Raw genomic sequence first — 27,499 nt, 5'->3', positions numbered from 1 at the left:
AAAGAGATTATGGATGACGTAAAAAGGTAAGTGTAAAACAGTTGTATGAGGAATATAAGAATTAGGCTGGGAAAGTGACACTAGTATAGTAAGAAGAGAAGACTAGCACTACAATCCGAAGAGAACATGAAGTTTTTTTTTTTTTTTTTTTTTAATGTGGAAGGGATTACCTTGCTGGATGGAGATGCGGCTTGGGTGACCAAGCAAATGACATAGTTGAGTAATGATACTTTATTAGTGTTCCATTCTGATAAATCAGGCTTTATTTCTAGAGGAATATGGATGGATGTAGCATTAAAAGTGAATGAAGATATATTCTGAATACTAGTTTGCCAGATGTCATTAAGGCAGGGGATGGGGACTAGATGGAATTTCACCATGTGTTTTAAGGGAATATGCTATAGAACTGACTTAACCTGGCTGTTAATGGTCAGTTCCATAGCCCCATTTCAAGACATAAATAAGTCTTGAAATTGGGCAAATTCCTGAAGAAGGGTAAGATGGTACCATTGCATAAGAGTGGTAGAATGGAGATATCAGATTTTTGGCCAGTTTTTATTTCTTCTGTGGTTAAGATTTTGGAGAAATTGATAAGAAATTTACAGAATTGGGCAGATGAGAGCAATATTATTTATGCAGGCCAGCATGAATTTGTTTAAGAGCGCTCTTGTTTTCATAATCTGATTGCCTTTTATGATAGCGTAACAAGAACAGTGGATGAGGCATACACTGGCATTTTATTTTACGAAGGCATTTGACAGGATGCCACATGACAAGTTAGTTTTTACATTGCAACATATGAGTGTAGATATCAGGTTAGTGGATTGGTAACTGACTTTCTGATAGATATCAGAGTTATATATGGAGGAGCAGTATCAGGGAGTAGGAAGGTTACAAGTGGAGTTTCACAGGGTTCTGTACTGGAACCATTACTGGTCAATCTCTATGTCAATGATATTGTCATTGGATTACAGGGAAATATCCAGATGAAGTGAAGCTTGGGATTGTTATTGGTAATAGTGCTGATGTTTTGGGTCTTCAAGAAGATTTGAATAAGTTCGAAATATAGGCAAATGAATAGGGATGTCAGCATAAATGCTACTGCATGTTAGGTTTGTAAATTTGGGATCCACAGATTGGATCTTGGGATGCTTGCTTGTATATAGAAATTTTGACTAGGTTTCCAGATTTTCCAACTTTTAGATAATCTGAAAATCCTGCTATTAGTACTAATGTACTCTCGGCTGACAGTCTTTTGTTGGTGAGATTCACATGAGAAAAATGTATCAAAGAATTTTCAAAGGGATAGGATAAGAATGGGAGACTCTGCATGCAAATTGCATAAAGGTGTATGGTGAAGAATGATGATAGGATTGGCAATGGATCCCTAGTACTTAGCAAAGTGTTATGGATGAAATGATGGCAAATGAATTTAAGATATGATATGAGTTGTAGTATTTTGCATACATCTCCCATGGTGAGTCTTCACTTCATGTAGGTTGTTACAATAATAAAAACATGGAAAATAAATAAAGGTGACAAAACTTGTTCTCTACAGGAACTTCATCTCATTTGAATAGACTTTTAGCTTGGACAAACGAGTGGGATTGCAGTTGTAATGTTAATAAATGCAAGGTGTTATCTTTGGGACAGAGATAAAAAGGCTACATACTGTATTGGCGGAACTGTACTTCATGAAGTGGATGAGATTCAGAATCTCAGAGTGATGGTGGACAGTGGACTGAGGTGCCAAGGACACATCGCACATGTTGCAAAGACTGTGCATCTTATTGCTGCTGCTGATATATAGGGATAAGGAGGTGGGGGTGGTGTATCAATATAAAGCATTAATCAGACCACATATAGACTACTGTGCTCAGATTTGGTCGCCTAGTTTTCGTTGTGATGTGGAAACACTAGAGATGGTCCAAAGACAAATAACCAAAGTGATATCAGGACTCTGGAGTGTTGGTTACGAAGAGCATTTGAGAGAATGTAGATTACAGAGGTTGGTGGATAGGAGGAAAAGAGGAGATATGATAGAGACCTTCAAGTTAGTTAAAAGATTCTATCAGATTAATACAGAAGAAATTATAAAAAGAGTGGATGTTAAGATGGGAAGAATGAGAGGCCATCCCTGGAAGTTGTATAAAGATGCAAAGAAGAATTTTTTTTTACATGGTGAGTTCTTAGTGAGTGGAATGCATTTCCTGAGCATGTTGCGTGTGTGTGCAGGTAGTGTTATTAACTTCAAAGCTCATTATGATAGACATGTTGCTGGTTAAGTGGGCCTCCCGTTAAGAGTTTGACTCCACAAAAGTTACCAAATAATAATAAATAATAATTTATTTTCCCTTCAGCATGCATCTCTACACTTTTTTTTTATCTGTACATTACTAGTTATAATGGTATATGTATAGGAACATAAAGTTGACAGAACGAAATATTAAAGTGAAATAAATGCTGAGAAGCAAGATAAACGTAATAATCTCTTTTCTTAGGTTCTTAGTTAAAGAATTTGTATGAATATTTTATGAAAATCATATGCACTTAAACAATCAAAATATAATATGAGAAATGGAAATAGGCTTCAGCTATACTGTTTCTTGAAATTTATTGAAAAACATTTGTAATGATTTCTTTATGGAATTAGTATTTTTAGATCATATCATATTTAGTGAAGTTTAATATGGACTATGTTGTATGTTTATGAACAACTACCATATAGATGCTCATATTTATTGTACTACAGTAAGCAGTTTCATTTATTAGAAATTAAAAGAATGAGATTTTGTTACATGGCAGGGCATTCAAACTAATAATGAAAAAGATAAATATGTAAATTTTCTAGCCAAGAAAGTTTATGCTTACACACTAAGAAGCAGTTTTATTTATTCATTTTTTGGAAGTGATTTCGAAAGAAAAAAATATATACTAAGCATGAGCAAACCTTGGCATGCATTAGTTTGGTATTATAGCTCATAGTCTTCATTTTTAGTAAAGCTTTTCTTAATCCTGACAGTGAACATAATCAGTGGTTTAAACTTGATTCTTTTCAGAATTAAGGTGAAAATCCAGAATGCCTTCAGTAGTTTGTCAATAGTTATTCAACATACAAGTTCTTTAACTAATGAACTATTGGTAATAATATTTTTGGTTTACAGATCAAGTGTTGATCAATTTTATTAACTTAACCAACTAGTTTTGCCAAACAGTTAAAGTTTGGCGAAATTGTTGATGCAATAAACTCTCCTACCTACTTATTGTCAAAACATCTCTCGAAACTCTTACAACAACACATCCACAACTCAGAGTTACATTAAAAACTCCGAACATTTTGTGGAAAAGCTAAAAAAAATCAACATATCGGATAATGATCTTCTAGTCAGCCTAGATGTCGCCTCTCTCTTTACAAACGTTCCTGTAGTGGAGGTCATTGACATCTTAAATACCTTGTTCCCACAAGATATAACCTCATTGTTTGCTCACTGCCTAAATTCTAACTACTTTTTTGTGGAAAAATATCTACCAAGAATTGGCGATGGGGAGCCCACTCTCTCCTTCATGTGCTGACCTCTTTATGGAAGACTTAGAAAATAAAATCCTATCCCAAATTATTCCCAAACCTAAAATTTGGTTCAGATATGTGGACGATATCTTCATCGTGTGGAACAACAACAAAGATGACCTACATCATTTTCTCAAAAAGATCAACTCCTTCCATCATTCTATTAAATTTACTCTGGAACTTGAAAGAGAAAAACAACTACCGTTTTTAGACATCTTAATCAAAAAACAAATTGATGGCAGTATAAATCTATGGTGTACAGAAAACTGACCAATACAGGTCGCTACCTACATTTCAGCTCCTCTCACCACATCTCACATAAACTCAGCATTGTACACATCTTAAAGAAGAGAGCGATTCGCATCACAACAGACAACGAGACCCTTTAAGATGAGTTAACATTTTCCAACAATCTGTACTTGAACGGCTATCCAAGAAGACTAGTCAATAAAGTCCTTTTCTCTGAACCACCACAAAAAGAACAAGAAGATATTCAATATATAAAAACTATTGCAATTCTGTTTGTAAGTGGCATCTCCTGCAAGCTGCCAGCCTCCTCAAACAACACAAAATAAGAGTAACATTTAAACCAATAGAATCTATTTGTAAACTACTAAGATCTCTAAAAGACAACCACCCTTTCTATAAATATGCTGGAGTTAATAATATTCCATGCTCATGTGGCTCTAGTTATATCGGACAGACTTCGAGAAGCCTTGAAATCAGACACAAAGAGCACATAGGCTATGTCTAAAACAACAGACAGGACATTTCTGGCCTATCATCTCATTTCTCTACAACTAACCATGTCATCGAGTGGGACAAAAGTTGTTCCTCTTACTTAGAGGAAGATTACCATTCAAGAAGCAGCCACAGTCACTCGTTCTACTGTCAACCTTAACAGAAATCAAGGCCTAATACTCCCAGAGATATGGAAAACCCTAATCAAATCTTTAAAAACAAAAGAAATGAATTTTAATACAAACTACAGAAAGTTCCTTAGCGACAGCTAATCTTGTACACGCGATACGTGTTTCACGCACATTCTATACTATTTCGGTCAACTGGATTCAGGATTGGCTGTCTGATAGGTATCAGAGAGTTGTATATGGTGGAGCAGTTTCAAGGAGGCAGAGGGTTACAAGTGGGGTCCCACAGGGCTCAGTACTAGGACCTATGTTGTTTAACCTTTATATCAATGACATTGCCAGTGGATTGCAAGGTGATATTCAGTTGTTTGCAGATGATGCGAAGCTGGGAAGGATTATTAGTAATAGTGTAGATGTGGTACCCTGCAAGAGGATTTAAATAAGCTAGATATATGGGCAAATGAATGGGGTATCAGTTTAATGCAGCAAAATGCAAGGTCTTGAGGTTTGGGAAACATCGATGGGATGCAGCATACTCTATGGGAGGAGTTATGCTGGAGGAAGTAGGGGAGACAAGAGATCTGGGGTTGATGGTTGATAGAAACCTGAAGTTTAGGGGACATATTGCAAAGGTGGTGAAGGTAACACAGAGGATTGCTGCAATTATGAGAAGGACACTGACCTGCAGAGATAAGAGGGTTATCATTCCATTGTATAAGTCTCTGATCAGACCACACTTGGACTATTGTTCTTAGATTTGGTCTCCAGGATTTGAAGGGGATAAATTAACTGTGGAAAGGATACAAAGACGGATGACAAAGATGGTTTCAGGACTGTACAAGGATAGTTATGAGGATCAGCTGAGGGAATGTGGACTGCAGAGTTTGGTGGATAGAAGAAGGAGAGGTGATATGATTGAGACTTTTAAACTTTTGAGAGGTGGTTACAGGGTTGACACTGGGGAGTTCTTTCGCTTGGTTGAACAGCGGGAAGGAGTGATGACAAGAGGCCATCCCTGGAAGTTACGAAAGGAAAGTGTGAGCAAGAGGGTGAGGAGTGGTTTCTTTGCGTGGAGGGTGGTTGAACCGTGAAATTGCCTGATGAATGCATTGCCTGATGGAGTGGTGAGAGCGAGAATGGTCAATGAGTTTAAGGAGTGGTATGATAGACTCTGTTTCTTGGGGGGGGGACCTCCCCTCGATGAGTCTTGACAGACTTTATGTTCTTAGGAAGGAACTCCCACGATGAGTCTTTCGACTCCATGGAGGCCTGAATAATAATAATATTTTATATGTAATTATTCTAGTCAGTTTTTTACAGTTATTTCTGTCAGTTTTATAGTTACACATAATTGTGGGATTGTTTCAGCCTATATGTAAGTGCCCTGAAGACGGCAACAGTTAGTGTGGCGAAACTAGTTAAGTTAATAAAATTGATCAGCACTTGATCTGTAAACCAAAAATATTATCACTAATTATCAGGATCAAGAAAATAAACCTTCGTAATGAACTATTGGTTCATTTTCATTTCTAACCAATCTTATTTTTTTTATTTGTTATTAGTTTGTCTGCTTGACTGAAAATATTAGTTATATTTTCATTATTGATGACTTATAAACTTCCATATTATGTTATTTTATTTACATATATCTTTTAAATGAAAATTTACTTATATTTTTTTTAATATGTAGAATCTCCTGTTTCACCACCACCACCACCACCACAACAATTTACTCAGCATATTGAAGCTCCCATTACAAAACTACCTTCTGAAAAATCAGAGACTGCAAGTCAAAACCAGTGTGCTGAATGTGGAAAAGTTATCATGTATGTATATTGTATCTATTATAAATTAATTCTGATTATAATACATTTATCATCATCGGTGTCCTAATGTGTGCCTTCAAAGGATGTACAGAATACTATGACAGTATTACATGACAGTATGTCAATTTAATGTGACAAAATGTAAGGTTATGCATTTCGGAGTGAAAAGATTAGCAGCAGTATACCACATTGGTGGAACTGTACTCCAGGAGATTGATGAGGCCAGGGACTTGGGAGTGTTGGTGGATAGGGAGATGAGGTTTAGGGGGCACATTGCGAAAGTAGCTAAATCAGCTCATCAACTCACTTGGTTGTTGAAAAATACCTTGACGAGCAGAGAAAAACAAGTTATTGTACCTCTGTACCAAGCCCTGATAAGACCTCATCTCGACTACTGTGCCCAGATTTGGTCACCTCGGTTCCTTCTTGACGGGGAGGAGGTTGAGAGGATCCAGAGGCGAGTGACTAAGATGATAGCAGGTCTATGGAATGAACCATATGAGAACAGGTTGAAGATTTGTGGGTTGCAGAAACTAGTTGATAGGCGGAAAAGGGGAGATATGATTGAGACATTCAAATTGCTAAAAGGATTCTATAGGATTAATTCAGATGATATTTTTGAGATCAGGACTGGTGGTGGGAGAACTAGGGGACACCCATGGAAGCTGGGCAAGAGTGTGGTTAGCAGGGGTGTTAGAGCTGGGTTCTTTGCTTTTAGAGTGGTAAATGAGTGGAATAAGCTGCCAGAGTCTGTTGTGGGTGCTATGACAGTGAGCGAGTTCAAGGCAAGGTATGATAGATACTGTGAGAATGTTGAACAGCTGTGTGAACATGATGTTTAGGGCCTCCCTCGATGAGTTTAAGGACTCCTGGAGTAGCCCGTAGTAATAATAATAATAATTACACCTTTAAGCTTACATTATTACTGATTTCCTGTCAGAAATTTTCCTCCAGCATTCCCATATTGTCATCTATGTTTCTGTTTTCTAGGGTACTTCTGACTGTATCACACCCAGATCTTGGTCTTCCTTTGAACTTTTTTTTTTTTATTATTATTATTATTGTTCCAGGCAACTTCAAGGAGTCGACAGACTCATCGAGGGAGGCCCTAACAGCATGTCAAGAACGACTATTCGACATTGACACAGTATCTATCATACCTTGCCTTGAACTCATTCATGGTCGTAGCACCCACAACAGACTCTGGAAGCTTATACCACTCATTCACCACTCTCCAAGTAAAAAACCTAGCTCTAACACCCTTGTCAACCACGCTCTTGCCCAGCTTCCATGCATGGCCCTAGTCCTCCCACCACCAGTCATATTTTCAAAAATATCTTCTGGATCAATCTTATAGAAACCCTTCAATAATTTGAATGTCTCAATCATATCACTCCTCCTTTGCCTATCGTCCAATCTCTGCAACCCACAAATCTTCAGCTTATTCTCATAAGGTTCATTCCACAGACCTGCTATCATCTTGGTCACTCATCTCTGGATCCTCTCCACTTCCTCCCCATCACGAAGAAACCCTGGTGCCCATAACTGGGCACAGTGGTCAGTAGTCCAGATGGGGTCTTATCAAGGCCCGATACAGAGGAACAACAACTTGTTTGTCTCTGCATGTTAAAGTATTTTTCAGAAGCCAAGTGATTTGATGAGCTGATTTAGTCACTTTGCAATGTGTCCCCTAAACTTCAATTCCCTATCCACCAACACTCCCAAATCCCTGGCCTTATCAATCTCCTGGAGTACGGTTCCACCAATGTAATATACTGCTGCTATTCTTTTCATCCCAAAGTACATAACCTTAGACTTTGCCACATTAAATTGACATCCATTTTTCCTAGCCCAGTCCTCCAAACTATCCAAATCATCCTGTAAAATTTTGACATCCTGTGCACTCACAATTGCTCTACCCAACTTTGCATCATCAGCAAACAAGTGAACACTTCCTCTCAAATCCTTTCCTATATCATTGATGAACAAATTGAAAAGCAGTGGTCCAAGAACAGAGCCATGTGGTACACTACTAGTCACAAGCCGTCTTTTAGACTCCACTCCTGAATAAACCACTCTCTGGTATCTCTATTTCAACCACCCTCCTATCCATCTCACCAACCCTGTATCTATCCCCATCTGCTCCAGTTTACTGATTAGGGTTCCATGTTTTTCTTACCAATTTTGTTAACCTTTCCCCTCTCATTCTGTCTTTTTCTATGGTGAAGTGTATTTTGAGATTGCTGGCTGTTTAAACACACACACACACACACACACACACACACACACACACACACACACACACACACACACACACACACACACACACACACACACACACACACACACACACAAAGTATGTAACATATCTTGATCTAGTGGACCAAATCACAATCAGTTTAGTAAGTCCTGACCAACATTTTTAAAAAATTAAATATAATAGAAAATATTAGATTGTATCTCATAGATTTCATAGCTTTAACAAGTTCGCACTAGACTGTGTCACATCCCATTTTTCTCCTTCAAGTGGGAACTCATTCGACAGTATTATATCCCTTCATATGTTGAGCGGGTGCATTTTTACAAAGTTTAAGATATATATGGAATGCTAGTTTGAATGTTTCAGTTAAATTTTTATTGTTAAATTAGTACTGTCTTAATGATGTATAGCAGGCGTGGCCAACTACATTCTATACGAGGGCCAATATATGATGAGTGGTAGTGTCACAGGCTGCACACTTTTTAGACAGAACTTAAATAAAAATAAACTTCATTTTTTCAAGGCAATAGTTATATGTATTGAATTACTATATTTGTTAAATCATTTTATTACTGGGAGAACAATATAAAATACTTGAAACTGAGTCTCTGAAACTGATCACTGTAACCAGAGCAGAGCAAGTGACTTTCAGTGATGCGTTACTTTGGAGTGCATAGAAATCTACCACTCCCACAGAGAAGCAGTACATTTTATAAATTGAGTAATCTTTTTAAAGCAGTTTTGATTCCATGTTGAGAATATAAATTGTTTCCGTCATCAGAAATAATGAATATAATTGGTATATCAATCAGAAAATCTGCGGTTGAAACTAATATTTAAATTGATAATACATATAATTTAATATAGTTTTTATCCTGCCGCGGGCCACACAAAATCGCATTACGTGCCGCATGCGGCCTGCGGTCCTGCTGTTGGCCACCTATGATGTATAGCATCTGTGGGAGTGGTGTTGTTTAATCAATATGCAGATGGGATTATTTTTATTCCTGACACGTTCCAATTTACACTAATTTTGTTCACTACATATATACTCTAATTGTGCCCATACTATATTTAGTGGTAAAATAAAGCTACTTGTTTTTTATTGCATTTGCAGTATGATGTCAGTTTGGTTGGCCGATTGGTTAGCATAATTGCTCTCCAACCAACAGGCTGCAGGTTTGAATCCTACCATAGGCATGGATATTTCTGATTTTCTTTAGGTGGGAGATGAATGTCATTGCTTGATGTGAAACCACTGCCCCTGCTTATTGGAGGCCTGAAGTGGCTTGAAAAAGTTCCATCTTTGATCTCTAGAGCATTGTTACCAGACTATTTAAAAAAGTAAATGCAAAATACAAAAAAAGAAAATTGATAGAAAAGAAAATATAAATCCCTAGCCCACCCATAGTCCAAAAGGTACTGCAGGTTTGGAAATAACCTTTTGTGGGTGGAGCAACATAAAAGTTGGGTGAGGGATGTTTATCATTACACAGAGACATTTTTATTAGTCTTCTGAAAGGATAGGCATAGTGAGCAAAACTCTCATTTATTCCTATAAATAAAAATGAATCTGTTTTATAGAAAGGACATCTATAGCATTAAATAAAATATTTCTATTTCTGTTGTTTATTTTTTATTTTGTTTATGTTTCTCTGTTGTATTTAAATGTTAATAAAATTGATGTTTGATATTAAGTTTGTTATATTTTTGTTTCCTTTATTATATGTAGCGAGGACTGGACACGTTCGTTTCAGTTTTTGTTTTGTTTTGTTTTGAAGTACAGCGAGTGTGTGTGCACAGTGACACATACACTGAAAGCCGCTTTATTAGGAACAGCATTTAATAACAAGTGGATCTCCCTTTTGCCGTAACAATGGCCTGTATTCTCTGTAGTAGCATTGATTCAATTAAGTGGCCTGTGGGAGATGTTATTGTGACATCATGGTTTGTTGCAGACTGGATGGTGGCATGTTGCTGCTGCGAACCACTCATTCCACCTCATCCCAGAGATGCTCTATTGGATGAGATCTGGGGCTGAATTGGCCCCCTCAAGTAAAGGAAACTCATTGTCATGACCTCAAACCATTTCAGCATAGCTAACGTGCTGTGGCATGGCACACATGATCAGTGACGATGTTAAAATAGGCTCTGGCATTCAGGTGGTGTTCAACTGGTATTAGGAAGCCTAACATATGCCAAGAAAACATTTCTCACTCCTTCACTAACCTGAGCTGTTGATGCTTGGCAGAAAGGTTCTATGGCTTCATGTTGTTGCTGTCATATTCTGGTTCTGCTATCAGCATGATACAATACAAACCAGGACTTATAAGACCAGGCAATATTTTTCCAGTTATCAACTGTCCAGTGTTGGTGATCATGTGCCCACTGATGCAAAAAAATAGAACTCTTTAATGCCTGTCTACCTAATTTATATAGCAAACTTTAGCCACATCACTTCAGTGGCTTCATGAAATGATCTATTTTCCTAAATGGGGAGGTGTGTTCCTGATAAAGTGACCACTGTGTGTGTGTGGGTTACTATCAGAAAAGTTTGAAAAACACTGATATACATAGTGCAACTAAACATTTAACATTTGATTATTGCTATGTTGAGGACTTTGTTTCTGATTGTTCCATATAGAAATTAGCTAAAGGAAACAGGTTTCTATATTTTTCCTTTTCATGTAAAATAACCAGCATGAACAGAAATTTTTAATCATTCAAAAACGTTTTGTAGGGAAAGTCAGATATAATATGATCAAAGTTCTCCTTAAAATGAATAATTAACATCCTTTCTACATGTTTGTATTGATGTTATTGTTTTATATGAAGGGGGGGAACCTTATATATAATCCTCCCCCCCCCGGTTTTTTTTTATGTTTCCCTTGCTAGTTTTCCAAGTCAGTGTCTCATGATCACTAGTACTACAGGGTAATGAAATTGATTAGCTCACCAATTACATTCACTGCTGCTGTCATCAAATTTAACACTTTATGACTCTATGTTGCTTCCAGATCATGCAAAGAAGTATACATCTTGGTTACAGTATAGATATAGATATCAGTATGTTAATTACAAAAAGGAAATAAACTAATTAGTAGAATTAAGGAATCTTATAAACAAAGAAAGAAACATGAACAAACACGTTGGTGTAAGAAAAAAAAATAAGATGAACTATTTTTCATATATAGTGTTTTGAGTTTGTGTTTTTGATTTTTCAGTGGTGTATTTGTAAGGATAAAAGATAAGCCTCTTCATCCAGAATGCTTCCGCTGCAGCACTTGTGGGACTTCTCTTCGAAATGCTGGTAAGAATTTCATTAATCTCTTTAAATTGGCTTCAGCTAGCAGTAACAGTATTTGTGTACACATATTACATAGAAAGGAGAATAAAAGTTAGCTGGGAAAAAAAAATTCAGTAATGAGTAACCAAGATAATAACTGGCCTATGGAATTGTGCCTGTGGACGAGATGGAGGGGAGGAGATATGATAGAAACATACAGGTTGGCCCATAAGTCAATGAAGGGGTTTAAACATTTAATAACTTTATTTATTAATTATTTTTATTCTTTTTTATATATAACAAAATGCAGAACCTGGAGATCTTTTTTATTAGTTATGAAAAACCACATCACGTAAATTCCTTCCATTTTCATCTTCACAAAAATGGGCCCTTTCTATGGCATGTTCCATAACAACTGTTAATGTTTCTGACTGCAGTACCCTAATTTCAGCATGAATGTTCTCCTTCAACTTTTGGTTTGTCTGGGACTTGTTCATATACACCTTTTCCTTCAAGTAACCTCATAGGAAGAAGTCAGGATCCATCAAATCTGAAGAACATGGTCCATGAATTGCAGATCTTATCTTCATGAAATTATTTGCTTGCCAAAAATCTGCCTTCAGAATACATTAGTGCCTGATTTTCAAAATAAAATTACATGAATTTGATTTGTTGCTGGGTTATGAGCTTTTCCATGATTAATTTTCCAAATTTTCCTCAGAATACCTGGAAAAAAATGAAAAAATTAATAATCAAAATAGTTATTTGCATTTCAAACCCCTTCATGACTTATGGGCCACACTGTACAAATTAGTAAGGAGGATCTTGTATTATTATTATTCATAAGTGGGATTTTGCACCTTATTGAATGGGGAAGGTAGAACTCAGGGAATGGGGAGGGGGTTAGGAGTGTTAAGAAGGATGTGAGGTCCAGATTCTTCTGGTGAGTGTATGGAATGGACTACAATTAGATGTGTGTGTGTGTGTGTGTGTGTGTGTGTGTGTGTGTGTGTGTGTGTGTGTGTGTGTGTGTGTGTGTGTGTGTGTCTTTAGTAAATGTGTTCAAGGAGAGATATAACAGATATTTAGGTTTGAGTGTCTAAATGGGCCCTCTCTTAATGAGTCCTTAACATTACATTTATAATAATATTGTGAAATATTTATATTTACAAATATCCTAGTATCAATAATGCCATTTATTTATTCTGAAGCACTGTAGTAGAGCACTTATCTTGCTTCTTATGAGTTTTTCCTTAATAAAATAAAATAATAATTTTATTTATTTCTTAATTAATTTTTTTGTTTCTATTCTAATAAACATTAGAAGATAAAACCCTTTACTGTCACACAATTTGCAAATGTGTTTAAGGCATCAAATTATGTCATAAATTGTTCACTCACCACACTCATGTTCACATCACACAATCACTAACTTGCTCTGCATATAGGGGGGGGGGAGAGCAAAGATCTATTCATTGTGATGTTACCCATAACTGAAATGAGATCTCTTGCTATTCCATGCATTTCATCTAATCACATGAGGGAATGGAATACAGCTACAATAGCATACTTGGAAAAAAAAATTCATCACACTGTTTAAAGGAATGTAGTGAAATTGATTGTTTACATGATGCTCTTCATGGGAATCAGAGTTTGATTTTGCACATCATATGGAAGCTGATAAGCAGCTTCCATATGATGTGCAAATTAATTAATATTACTGGAAAGCAATACAAGAAAGCTAATGTCAAACATAACATCGTCAACATTAGATGTGAATTTTCCAATTTATATTGTTGATAGTTTTTACTGCATCATTCTATCTTTGATTTTTATGTCAATTAATAACCTTAGTTAAATTACTAGATATTAAGATAGTAAAACTTGTTGGATATATTTAGTTTTTATTTATTACAGTGATGAACACAGTTAAACATAACTCATTACGTGATCTGCTTATTTATTTTATTTTTTTTACAATACAATACAAAGTTGGGTGTATTGTATTGTAAAAATGTATAGTGATGAGTATAATTCTCACATCACTATACATGATGTTTATAACCATACAATTCAATTATTGCTATCATATTTTCTGTTGGTTTTTACATTTATTTTTGGCTGATTCTTTTGTTATAGACAAATTAAAATATTTTCTTTAGAGTAAAATACATTAGCAGATAGTTTTCATAGTTGATAAAAATGTTTAAAATAAGTGGGTGAGTTTTTACATTTTGTGTGTGTGTGTGTAACCAAGAGCCATAACCATACCGGTTACTATATTTGCAAACTGTTTCTTGACTTGAACATCTTAGCATTTATTGCACACTTAAAGCTAGTATTAGAGAATAAAAGTTGCTCTTGAAGTAGAAAACAAACTGCCTTTTTCAAGATATGCTGTTCTCTAGAAAACCAATTAGCACAAAGCATGTTCATTACTTTCTCCCCACTATCCCTCTTAGAAATGTGCAGTAGCTTTTCAGAAAATCTGGTAGGTGCAGAGAGATATAGAGCAGCTGACATAAAACTTACTTTATTTATTAAGATACTTACAATTTGAAATATTTTGTCACTTTTTTAGATATATTTTGCCTTTCAGGATACTATAATGTTAATGACAAACTGTATTGTGACATTCATGCAAAACAAGCTGCTAGGATGATGTCTTCAATGCCATTATATGAACCGACAGCACTGGCCCAGTAAGTAACATAATATTATAGCCTTCAGAAATATATTTTCTTGAATAGTTGAATTTTTAACTTTTTTTTTTTAACATGCAAAAGTGAAAAATTGGGAATGAATGAAAACAAAATTGTTTTGTTTCACACCAGTATCCATCAAAACATGACAGTAAATGTGAATTTGAACAGTAGAATAGAAAAATGTGATGTATATAATATAATTAGCTCCAGGATCATATTTCCAGTTATTGAAATTCATAAAGATTCTTGTGAGATTCTAGAACAAAAGAGGTATTCTATGCAGTAAGAGGAACAATTTGGTATCATTTGATTATTACCACTGTATTCTATAGAAGAAGTAAAATGATAATATACTGAATGTAAAGATGGTATGGAAAAGCAAAATCCTAGGGATTACTTTACTTTTATGTATATGTAAAAAAAATAATAATAATAAAACAAGAAAGAAAATAAAAAAATCTTAACCCACCTCAAGAATTAAAGCACTATAGGTTTTTCGTGGCACCTGTGACATGGCAATGATTATTAGAAACACACATTCACAAGAAAATAATAATTTTATTATTGAAAATATTAAATTATTATTATTAACATCTGATCTCTACACAGTCAAAGGACTCATCACAGGTTTATACCCTCTGATGCAAAAAGATCATTGAGCTGTGCCTTAAACCTATTTGCAGTTTCTGCACTCACCACACTTTCAGGTAATCCATTTTACTCATCATTTACCCTCTTTCTATAGCTTCCAGGGAATGGCCTCTAGTTTCTATCCTTGCTTCTCTCTACTTTATAAAAAAATCTCCTCCATATTATTCTGGTAACAACCTCACCAACTTATGTCTTGATCATATTCCTCTATTTGATCACAATGCTCTATTTGCATTTCTGCAGTCTCTCCTCATATCTGACATTCCATAGACCTGACACTAATTTAGAAAATATTCTCTAGACATATCCCTAAAAACCAGGCAGATCATATCTGTATACAGTATAGTCCATGTGCAGCCTGATAAAAGCTTTATACAAAATATCCATAACCTCTTTGCTTCTGTATGTCACTGTCCTTCCTATTGTCTCTATAATCTGTTGGGAAGTTATTATAATTTTAGCAAGGCAACCCCTAAACTTCAAGTCTCTGTCTACACCATCATTCCCAGATCTCTCATATCCTCCACCTCCTTCAAAATTTCTCCATTAATTGTATCCCAAGCAAGGTTGAGTTACAAAATATCTTATTAAAATATAGTGTTAAGTTCTATAGCCTTATTAACATAAAGTTTGTTTAATTGCTCATATACTCCTGCCCATTCACCATTAGTGCTTCCTCCAGCATATCCTCTACACTCCAGCTTCTCATGATGTTGCCTTCATGCGGATGAAATACTCTGATAAATTGATCACCGAATACTTCAGCTATATCCTGTGCATTGGCTACTAATCTGCTAGTGTCATTAACCAGCATCCTCCTCCCATAGTAATTTTTTCTTCTACTTGCCACATATGAAAAGAACTTGAGGATTTTTCTTAACTTGCTTGGCTAATTTCTTTTTATACTGCACTTTTGCTGTTTTTACCAACCGTGTCACCTTCCTGATCTGCTCTTCGTAGAACTGATCATTACCAACATACCTCTACAGTGACTTCATCCAGATTTCATGCTTAATCTCTTCATTCATCCAATTTACTCTTACCTTATTTAGCCTTTTCACATTTTGAACACACTCAGACATTGCTGCAGTTTTTTTTTTTTTTTTTTTTTTTTTTTTTTTTTTTTTTTTTTAAGTGATGCTGTTAGTTTGCAAAAGGGAGAAGTGAAAAAGATGATTGTTATGGCAGGAACAAATGATTTGAAAGGAAGAAATTTGCAATGAGAGAATATATGAAAGAGTTGTTGAAAAAAGTAAAAATGAAGAGTGAGGAAGTAAAAATTGTGAGTCTACTGCCTCAGTATGATAGAACAGAGTTGAGAAGGGCCATGATTGCTAATGAGTCAATGTGCAGGAGGAGTGATATGCAGTTTGTTATATTTTAATGTGACCTTGATTTGCTCCAAGTATAGAGTAAAATATATTACATTTTATTTTAGTTGGTTAGAATGTTTCGGATTCATATCCGTGATGGTGCATTGACTTCAGGATTAACAAGTGTTCTAAAGAATGAAGCTCAATTATAAAAAATTAAAATATTACTATAAACAGATAATACAAAGAATAATTAAATTGCCATTTTAAGAATTACATAAATGAGCTCAATAATATTCTCTCATACTGTTACTTCATCAAATTCCTGATATATACCCTCAAGGGGTGTACAGGATATGATAGTACTACATGAAAAATGTACATCATTACTAACTTCCTGTCTAAAATTTTCCTCCAAATCAGTCTGTTAAATGTCAAGACTCCAACATTATTAGGTCTTATATTTCTGTCTTATAAGGCACTTTTTACTGCATCAATCCACCTATGTCTTGGTCTTCCTCTGGATCTTTTTCCTGCCAAACTGGCAGAGAACACTTGTTTTGCTAATCTTTCCTCTTCCATTCTGCTTAAGTGACCATACCCACCTGAGATTAGCTCTGCTAACACATTCCTGGATGCTGACAGTGGCAAGTTCTTTCCTAATATCCTGGTTTTTAATATGATATTGCCATTGATGCCATCTGTTCATGCCCCTAATCTTTCTCAGGACTCTCATATCTGCGGTCTCTAGTCTTTGATCAAGTGTTTTACTTCTAACCCAGCTCTCAGATCCATAAGTTAAAATTGGTTTAAACACTGTCTTGTATAGCTGGTTTCTCTCTTATTTCGGGTTTTTCATCCCGCATACAGACAAATCGGCCCTTCAGAATACATGCAATTTACAGACAACAAAATACTAGCTGTGGTGGTAGTGGGCAATAGATGGCGTTGATGTAGGTGATTGGTGGTGGAGACGGAGAGTTGTATAGTAGGTGTCCTCCCACGATGAGTCTTCAGACTCCTTGGAAGTGTCACGAATAATAATAATTTATTCAGTTGACTTCCCTACCATACCAGCTTTGTTGAATCTGTTGTCTATTTCCATATTTAACTTACTATCTTCACTAAAAATCGTGCCTAAGTAACTGAAATGTTTTACTTGTTCTATAAGTTCTCCATTCACAATGCAGTTGATATTTTCAATGTTTCTGCCTATTTTCATTGTCTTTGTCTTTTTAATGCTGACCTTCATACCATATCTATTACAACTGTTATTCAATTTAGTCAGGGAATCTTCCAGACTGTAGCAGATTTATTTAGAAGTATAACATCATCTGCATAAAGCAAAGAGCTGAGATTAACACTGATTAACTGATATCAAAATTGGACTGCAATGCAGTCCAATTTTGATATCAGGTTTAATACTACCTTCCTTCATAATGTGATCCATATAGATAATGAATAAGAGAGGGAATAATGTACATCCTTGTCTGACACCAGATTTAACATTAAACCATCTTCCTGTACTTCCTTCAATTCTAACCTGCTGACTTACAACTCAAATAAATACTAAGTATTTACACAGTAATCTCACATTACAGTTTTTTGTTCAAAAACTGTAATGTGAGAACAAAAACAGTTTTTTGTTCAAAAACTGTAATGTGAGAGAGTTTGTCCAATGTGATGTGTGTGGGATGTTTGCATTCCCAAATGAGGCTGGAGTTTGGATTGAAAGTGATAATGGTAGGAGAATGTGCAGAAAGTGTAAGCAAAGTAAGGAGTTGAAGTATGTGTCAGGTTGTGAGACAGTTATGTTTGATGAAAGCCAGAATGTGAATGAAAATAGTGGCTTGATAGGGAATTGCGATGTACAAGATGGCAATGAGAGCGGTGATCAAAGAAAGAGTGAAAGGAACTATACAGAGAGAGAAAATGGTTTAAATGATAAAAAAAAATGTGGAATTATTTGTAGGAAGTGAGATCGCTAGGTTGCATACAATGATACAAAATGTGCAGCAGCAATTAGAGCACATGCAAAACTTTTTCCAGAATGTTTCGGCTAACGTAAATAAACAAGCGTTTGAAAGGAAAAATAAGCATAAGAGTGGGAGAGTTTCTGAAACGAAGGAAAGAGTGTTGTATGGTGATTCATTATTAAGAGGAGTGATAGATGGGAGTTTAACTAAATCGTACTTACCGGGTGCAAAATTTAAGGATGAAAGTGAGAGTATTAGAGTGCAAAAACACAGGGTGAAAGAATTGATAGTTGTGACAGGTACGAATGAATTGAAAGGAGATAAATTTTTTATGAGAGAGGACTTGAAAGTATTGTTAAAGGTAGCAAAAGAAAAGAGTGACAGAGTTAGAATGGTGAGTCTGTTGCCGCGGTATGACAGAAAGGAGTTGAGAAGGAGGGCCATATTCGCAAATTACATTATTCGCAGGTTATGCAGATGGTGTGATGTGGAATGAGTTTGATGGGCGAAAAGATTAATACAAGATGGATGGCCTCCATTTGAATGGATTTGGTGTGTGGAGACTGGAAAAAGTGTTGCTGAATGAAGTAAAAATGGATATGCAGAACCAGGGAAACTAGAACTGCCAAGGGGGGGGGGGGGGAATGGATATGCGGACATCGGTGAGACAGATGAGTGTAAGAATGTATATAATGTACCCGAGCCAGTACTGACAAAAAATTGGAATGGGATAGTTAGAATCACGCATCAAGATAGGGGTGGGACAAAGGGATCACTGCATTTCATGTATACTAATGCCAGGAGTATTAGGAACAAGAAGGAAGAAATTTTGGCCTTGATTGGCTCCTCCTAGCCACAGGTTATTGGCATTAGTGAAACATGGCTGACAGAAGATGATATAGTTAGTGGGATAGAATGTGTAGGTTATAGTGTGTTTAGGAGGGACAGAGAGAATAAAATGGGGAGGAGGTGTTATTGATGATAGCTGATGAACTGCAGCCAAGGAGAATTGAAGTATATCGTAGTATAGTGAAAAGAGCTCATTTTAGGCTATTTGGTGTGAGAATGAGACTGGCAGAATAAAATAAACAGTTGGGTGTTGCTGTAGACCAGGTGATGGAATAGATGGTGGAGATGGTATGCATAAACAAATTGATGAAATGAGTGGAAGGAGGGTAATTATTATGGGGGATTTCAACTATGGTAACATTGATTGGAAGGTGGAGAGGACACACATATGAGGAAGGAAATGGATTTTATTCAATTATTAAGGGATAACTAACTGAGACAGCATGTAATTGAAAATAGTAGGGGTGCAAGAGTGCTTGACCTGGTAATAGCATCTGAGAATTTGACTGTAATGAATATGACCATGTTGCCACCGATTGGTGAGAGTGATCATAAGGTCTTGACCTGGGAGATGGCTAAAGGTGTGGAATTTTTGATTAAGACAGGGTATATGTGAAATTACCATGCTGGTAAGTATGACAAGCTTAGGAGATTGCTTGGATCAGTGCCATGGCATGTACAACTGCAAGGGCTGGATGTCGCTAGAGCATGGGAAGTGGTCAAGGAGCATTTACAGGAGGTTATGGCTGATTGTATACCTAGGGTCCGAATAGTAAAACAAGTAGGGGTTAAATGGATGAATATCACCATTAAGCTTGAGCTGCAAAAAAAGAAACAACTGTGGAGGGAATTTAAAGAAAGAGGTGACCTGCAGGCACACAAATGGTATAAAGTGCAGGCCAGAAGGGTAACGAGTGTGGTAAAAACGCAAAAGCGGATTATGAAAGGAAACTAGTTATGCAAGCTAAAGAGAATCCCAAACAGTTCTTTCAGTATGCTGCAAGCAAGAAAAATACTGTACACGGAAAAATGATTTTAAGGAATGACGATGGTAAGGAGGCCACTGAATCAGTCGATATAGTGGAGTTACTGAGTGAGCACTTTGCAAAAGTATATCATCCAGGTGGTGACATTGAATAAATGAAGGAACCATTAGTTTATACGGGAATTGTGATGAATGAAGTTGGAGGTGAATAGTCTATTACAGAACCTCAATGTGAATACATCTGTGGGATTGGATGGTATACCGGCATGGGTCTTGCGTGAAGCGGCTAAAGAATTGTCAGTGCGCTTGACCATGTTGTTTAATCTGGGTCTCGGGACTGGTTTAGTCCCGAAGGTGTCTAAAGAGGGGAAAATAGTTCCACTGCATAAAGGAGGATCCAAGACTACGGTTGCAAATTACCGTCCGATCAGCATATCAGGAGTCGTTGTCAAGGTCTTGGAGAAAGTAGTCAAGGGAAAAAATACAGGAATGGATAGATGAATATGAGATACTGTACATGGGACAACATGGCTTTGTGAAGGGTAGATCAATCCTCAGTAACTTGCTCAAGTTTTATAACACGCTGACGTCTGAACTGGATAAGGGTAATGGGTTTACAGTGATACTGCTGGACCTGGCAAAGGCATTTGACAGGATACCACATGGAATTCTAATCCGTAAACTACAACATATGGGAATGGATATAGGGTTGGTGAGATGGATAGGTGGGTGGTTGATGGAGAGATATCAAAGAGTAGTTTATTCAGGAGTAGAATCCAAAAGACGGCCTGTGACTAGTGGTGTGCATCAGGGTTCTGTTCTTGGACCACTGCTGTTTAATTTGTTCATTAACGATATAGGGAAGGATCTAAGAGGAACAGTTCATTTGTTCGCTGATGATGCAAAGTTGGGCAGGGCAATAGTAAATGCAGAAGATGTCAAAGTCTTGCAGGATGGCTTGGATAGATTGGAGTTCTGGGCTAAGGAGAATGGATGTCAATTTAATGCAACAAAATCTAAGGTTATGCATTTTGGGGTGAAAAGATTAGCAGCAGTATACCACATTAGTGGAACTGTACTACAGGAGATTGAGGCCAGGTACTTGGGAGTGTTGGTGGATAGGGAGATGAAGTTTATGGGGGGGGGGGCACATTGCAAAAGTAGCTAAATCAGCTCATCAACTCACTTGGTTGTTGAAAAATATCTTGACGAGCAGAGACAAGCAAGTTATTGTACCTCTGTACCGAGCCTTGATAAACCTCATCTCTTCTACTGTGTCCAGATTTGGTCACCTCGGTTCCTTCTTGATGGGGAGGAGGTGGAGAGTATCCATAGGCGAGTGACTAAGATGATAGCAGGTCTATAGAATGAACCATATGAGGACAGGTTGAAGACTTGTGAGTTGCAGAAATTAGTTGATAGGTGCAAAAGGGGAGATGTGATTGAGACATTCAAATTGCTAAAGGGTTTCTATAGGATTAATTCAGAGAATATTTTTGAGATCAGGACTCGTGGTGAGAGAACTAGGGGACACCTATGGAAGCTAGCCAAGAGTGTGGTTAGCAGGGATGTTAAAGCTGGGTTCTTTACTTTTAGAGTAGTAAATGAGTGGAATAAGCTGCCAGAGTCTGTTGTGGGTGCTATGACGGTGAGTGAGTTCAAGGTAAGGTATGATAGATACGGTGAGAATGTCGTATAGTTGTGTGGACATGATGTTTAGGGCCTCCCTCGATAAGTCTAAGGACTCCCTGGAGTCACCCATAATACTAAGTATTGCTTGATATAATGCCCCATTAACACCATATAACTGTAGTGTTTGGAATAGCTTTTCTCTTTGCACCTGTCATATGCTTTTTCCAGATCTACAGAACTTAAATACATATCTTTGTTATATTAACATGATTTCTCAACTATCTGTTGTAAAGTGAAAATCTGATCCTGACAGCCTCTATTTGGCCTGAATCAAGTTTGTTCTTTGCCAGCTTCTCTTCCACAATCCTTCTCAACCGTTTCTCAAGTATACTTGCATATATTTTACCCGGAACACTTAGTAATGAAATGCCTCTGTAATTCTCACATTCAGTTTTATTTCCCTTTTTATATATGGGTACTATGAGAGCTCTACTCCAATCATCTGGAATTCGTCCCTCTGTCCAGGCTTTCTGAACTATGCAGTACAGCCACCGTACGACTTCTATACTTCCATACTTGAGCATTTCTGGTCGAATACAATCTACTCCAGCTACCTTTTCACATTTCAGACTTTTGATGACTTTTTCTACTTCAAGTATGGATATCTATTCCTGATTGCATGCCTGCTCAGTGTTTTTTTATCACTGTTCTGTCATCACTGCTAGTTTCATTTAGCAATTTTTCAAAGTAATTACTCCATACTTCAAGGATATCTTTTTCTCCAGTTTTCATATCACCTTTATCTCTAATTTCTTCTACAGCACCCTTTTCTCCATTTCTAAGCTGCTTCAACAACCTCCAGAATATCTTGCCACCTTTTTGATATTTATTTTCTAAGTTCTTACCAATGTTTTCCCATGACTTTTGTTTAGCTAGTTTTACACAGTGTTTAGCTTTCTTACATTTGTCTCTGTATTCTCTAAGAGCACAAACTGACTTGTTTGCTAACTTTTGATATGCTTTCTTCTTTTTTTTCACTTCCTCTTTAACTTCCTGTGTCCACCATGGAGTTCTGATTTTTCTACCCTCTCTAGCTGAATCAATCTTCAGAACTTGCCACTGAATCTCCAAGGTTTGATTCCCGTTCTCAAACTCTTTCATTTTTTCTTGAATAATGTTTGTATATTTCAGTCTACAGTCCACATCTGAGAGCTGCTCAACTTTTATTTGCTTTAATGTTCTTATATGTTCTTCTTTTCAATAGGAAATTCAATTTTATCCATCTCAAGACTAAATAGTGATAACTTCCAATTTCAAATCCTCTGTACACTCTAGGGTCCTGCACCAGAGAGAAAACATAGGCACTATCAACAATAACATAGTCAATGAGACTTTTCTTATTCCTTACGTCTTCACTCCATGTGAATTTGTGTACATTTTTATGTTGGAACATGGTGTTAGTAATAACCAGTCCATGTCCTGAGCAGAAATCCAACAGTTATTTGCCTTTATTATTAGCTTTGCTCTTTTCTCCAAATTTTCCCAAAATATTTTTGTATGTCTGATCATCATTTCCTACTCTGCTATTTAGATCCCCAGCATGTGCCAACTTTTCATTCTGTCAATTGCTCTCTCTAAAGCCTCAAAAAATTGCTCCACTTCTATCTTAGCAGAACCTTCTGTGGACCTATAGGCACAAATAAGTCTAATTGTCCAGTTCCCCATTCTGATATTTGCCCACATCACTCTGCTTGAGACTGCCTGCCATTCAAGAAGATTAGCCTCTTATTTAGTGTTAAATACTATGGCTACTCCTTCTTTTCCTTGATTGTCATTGCTTGAATATAACATTTTGTATTTGTTGCTCAAAAAGATCTCACCAGTTTGTCTTTTTTGTTTCAGTCAACCCTATTATGTCGGTACTTATCCGATTCCTCAGCTAGCTCCATTTCTTTGCCATTCAGGCTTCTTATGTTGATAGTACCGATCTTGAACTCTGGTGATGTTGAGTTGGGGTAAGTTTTAGGATTTGTTCCAGTAGCTGAGTTTTCACTGTTTGCCCTGGTTCCCTGGTGAAAACAATGGGGGGGGGGCTTTGTTTAACTGGGCAACACCCCAGCCAGCATGAAATTCTGTCATGTTGTAAAATTTCAACCATCGTTTGAAATTTTGGTTTAAGCCAATAAGAATACAATTTGGTTGGCTAAATCCCAAATTGTCAGTCCATCCTCGTCCGTTCAGTATTATCCGGGTAGATACCTAATAGAGTGCACCACGAGAATGTGAGGATTGGACATTAGGTCAGAAGCCCTGGTCGGTTCTCCACATTCCTTTGAAAGCTATGTGGAGGTCTCTTCTCAGTTATATAGCTTTGACCCTTAAGCACCCCCATACTGTTACTTTCATTAAATTCAATATTGAGAGATAACACAAAATACTTTAAAAAACAAACTGAACATAGCATTCAGCTAAAATTTCTGAAGTTTCACTTAGCCATATGGAAATTTTCATTGCAGCATATATTTTATCACAGTTCAATATAACTTCCTTTATTCAGTTTTTTATTCACTCATTCAAGTCTATCTCTTAAACTCCTTTTGAAATAAATACAGTAGCTAAAGATTTTCACTTGACCAGTATACTTGAATATGTCTTCCAGTTTCCTTAATGCATCTGTCTGTCAATTTTTTGAAGTAGGCATGAAGAACAATCATTCAAACAATAGGAATACATTAATTGAGCAGATCCAAAATGCATTTCCAATACAGGGACTTTTTTTTTGCCACAGATTCCATATTGCTCCTAGGAACATATCACTTGCCTTTCATTAATCATGAAATATTCTCATATACAAAGGCTTGATGTATTTCAATTATCAACTTCAGAGTTCTATATCCTTTGAGAGTAATTAAAGATGCATATGAAAACTTTTACGAGATTATTGAACTTAACTCGGTAGTTTATTTCCTGTTACCCAGCAACAGCTGTTCTAAAAAAAACCAATGTGCATGTCTGTTACTGAGATTCAAAGCGAAACTCAAGTGACAAAATGGCTACCATTGCTACAGTGCTCGCATGTTGTACAGTAATAGTGACATATGAGCACTACTGTAACACAAACCTACAAATAATATACATATAACATTTCTGTGCTATTCCCTAAGGATGACAATGTACAGTAAGCAAGATTACTACTTAATCACATTTGTCTCCTTCAATATCGCTACTGCTTAACCACATGTCAACTCCGGTGATTCTAAACATATACATACTGTATATTTTTAGATTACTTTATCACATAACAAAATGCATTCCCTTTCAGTAAACATATATAAAAACTGTTAAAAAAAAAAAAACGTAATAATAAGCAAAACATTTGTGAGTTTTTACATACTTGTAAAATTGTGAAGTACGGAGTGAATTTGATGGGCGAAAAGACTTTATTATGCTTGACAGATTACATTTAAATGGTTTTGGAGTTAGATGTTTGTAGAAAGTGTTGTTTTGTGAGAGTTTAGAAGAGCATAAACAGGGAAGCCAGAGATATTGGGAGGGCGAGGATGCAATCAAACATGTGTGCCTGCTGTTGTGATAGATGATCATGTGTACAGAAGTTATAATGCAATGCTGAATGAGATTTCACAGGTTTCTGATTCGAATGGGTTAGTAATGGCATTACACAAGGGTAACTGTGGGTACAAAGGAATGGTGAAATGCATGTACATGAATGCAAGAAGTATCAGGGATAAGGGAGGGGAGTTTAGGACATAGTGGGGTGGGAAGAATGCAACTCAACTTGGCAAAAAATTATAGCCAGGTGAGACCCAGTTGACAGAACATGATATAGTTACAGGGATAGAATGTAAAGGGTATTGTATTTTCAGGGAGGATAGAGAGAATAGGACAGGAGGGGTGGGTATTGCTGATGACTGAAGAATTAAAACCAACAGAATTAGGAGTTAAAGAGAATTTTAGGTCTAGGAGAGATGGTTCATTTCAGGCTGTGAGACAGAGGCCAATAGGACAAAATATCTTAGTGGGTGCTGCTATAGATCAATGGGTCCACAGAAAGATGTAGATGCCATGTATTGGCAGATTGACACAATGAATGAAGGCCATACAATTATTATTGGAGAGACTTTAACTATGGCAACACACAGTGGTGTCGAGAGAATGCCAGGCATGGGGAAAAAGCTCTTAGCAGTCCCCCCCCAAAAAAAATTAGAAATCATTGGTCCTTAGGGAATACCCCCCCCCCCCACCTTTCTTGGCAGACCTGGTGACACAGACTGAAGGGAGGAAAGGGGTCATAGCAAGATGGAAGTGAAATTTATACAGTTGCTAAGAGATGGTTACCTGAAACACATTATAGAGAGGTCCAAGAGTTTGAGAGTGTTGGTTTCTGGTAATAGTATCAGAAGATATACCCATAACCAAGGCAGATACTCTCCTCCAGTTGGTGAGAGTGCCCATTAAGTCTTGTTCTGGGAAGTTGCCAAACGTGGAATTCTCTAGCAAGAAAGGGTTTATGTTGAATTATAAAGCGGATAATTATGACTGACTTAGAAAGCATCTTGAAGCAGTGCCCTGGCTTGAGAGATAACAAAGAAAGAATATCAGTAGTGCATGGGAAGCAGTCAGAGCTTGTCTGATAGAAACAGCATCAGACTGCATACCCAAGGTTAAGAGTAGAAACCAAGTGGGAATTAAGTGGATGAGTAGAGATATGAAGCAAGAGTTACAAAAAAAAAAAAAAATTGGAGGGAATATAAAGAAGATTAGCATACTCGTGAGCAGCTAAGTGCAGGCAAGAAGGATGGATGGCTAGTATGGTAAGAAAGGCCAAATCAGATTATGAGAGAAAATTAGCTAAACAGGCCAAGTAAACCCCAAAGAGTTTTTTTCATAGTGTAGCAAGTAAGAGGAACAGTGACTATAGGAGGATGGTGACAGAGGCAAAAGAAATAGTTAAGTTGCTGAGTGATCATTTTGCAAAGGTGTATCATCCAGGTGAAGATTTTGCAGTTGCTGATGTGCCAGATGCATATCAAAATTAAGGTAGATGAACAGATGTTCAGCATATTGAAAATATCAATGTGAACTCAACAGCAGAACTGGATGGCATGTCATGCCGAGTACTACATGAACGTGGAAGAGAATTGTCATTATAGAATCTAAGTCTCAGCTCCAGTAGGGTTCTAGGGCAGTGAAAAGAGAATAAGATAGTCTGTGGTTCCAAGACAGAGGTAGCAAATTACAGACCAATTAATATATCAGGAGTGGTTATTAAAGTATTGGAAAAGTTAAAGATAAAATCTAACAGTGGACGGATAGGGATGCGATATTATATTTATGTATTATAAAATATATTTAATAAAAAGATAAAAACATATCTTTATTTAATACAGGGTGGCCCATAAATTACTAAGAGGCTTAAAATATTAATAATTTTTTGATTATTAATTTTTTTCAGGTATTTTAAGGAAAGTTTTGGGAAAAGTTCACAACCCAACAACAAACTAAAATCATGCAATTTGATGTTGAAAATCGGTGAGCAAATGATTTTGTGAAGATCTGCA

At 36.6% G+C, this 27,499-nt stretch overlaps 1 protein-coding gene across 5 annotated transcripts in view; it reads left to right on the top strand.

The window, feature by feature from the left end:
• The window catches only part of Zasp52 (Z band alternatively spliced PDZ-motif protein 52), a 247,229-nt gene that overhangs the window by 105,622 nt on the left and 114,108 nt on the right, over positions 1-27,499 (top strand). For all 5 annotated transcript variants that reach the window (XM_090408794.1, XM_090408795.1, XM_090408791.1 and 2 more), the window contains exons 6-8: positions 6,128-6,263; positions 11,748-11,833; positions 14,409-14,511. In XM_090408794.1, the coding sequence (XP_090264920.1) occupies positions 6,128-6,263; positions 11,748-11,833; positions 14,409-14,511 (325 nt within the window). The remainder of the gene's footprint in view (positions 1-6,127; positions 6,264-11,747; positions 11,834-14,408; positions 14,512-27,499) is intronic.

Source organism: Typopeltis vanoorti, chromosome 19 (assembly GCF_054136105.1).
Source record: "Typopeltis vanoorti isolate ZY-2024b chromosome 19, IOZ_Tvanoo_1.0, whole genome shotgun sequence".
NCBI lineage: Eukaryota > Metazoa > Arthropoda > Arachnida > Uropygi > Thelyphonidae > Typopeltis > Typopeltis vanoorti.
This window is presented reverse-complemented; position numbering and strand designations above follow the sequence as displayed.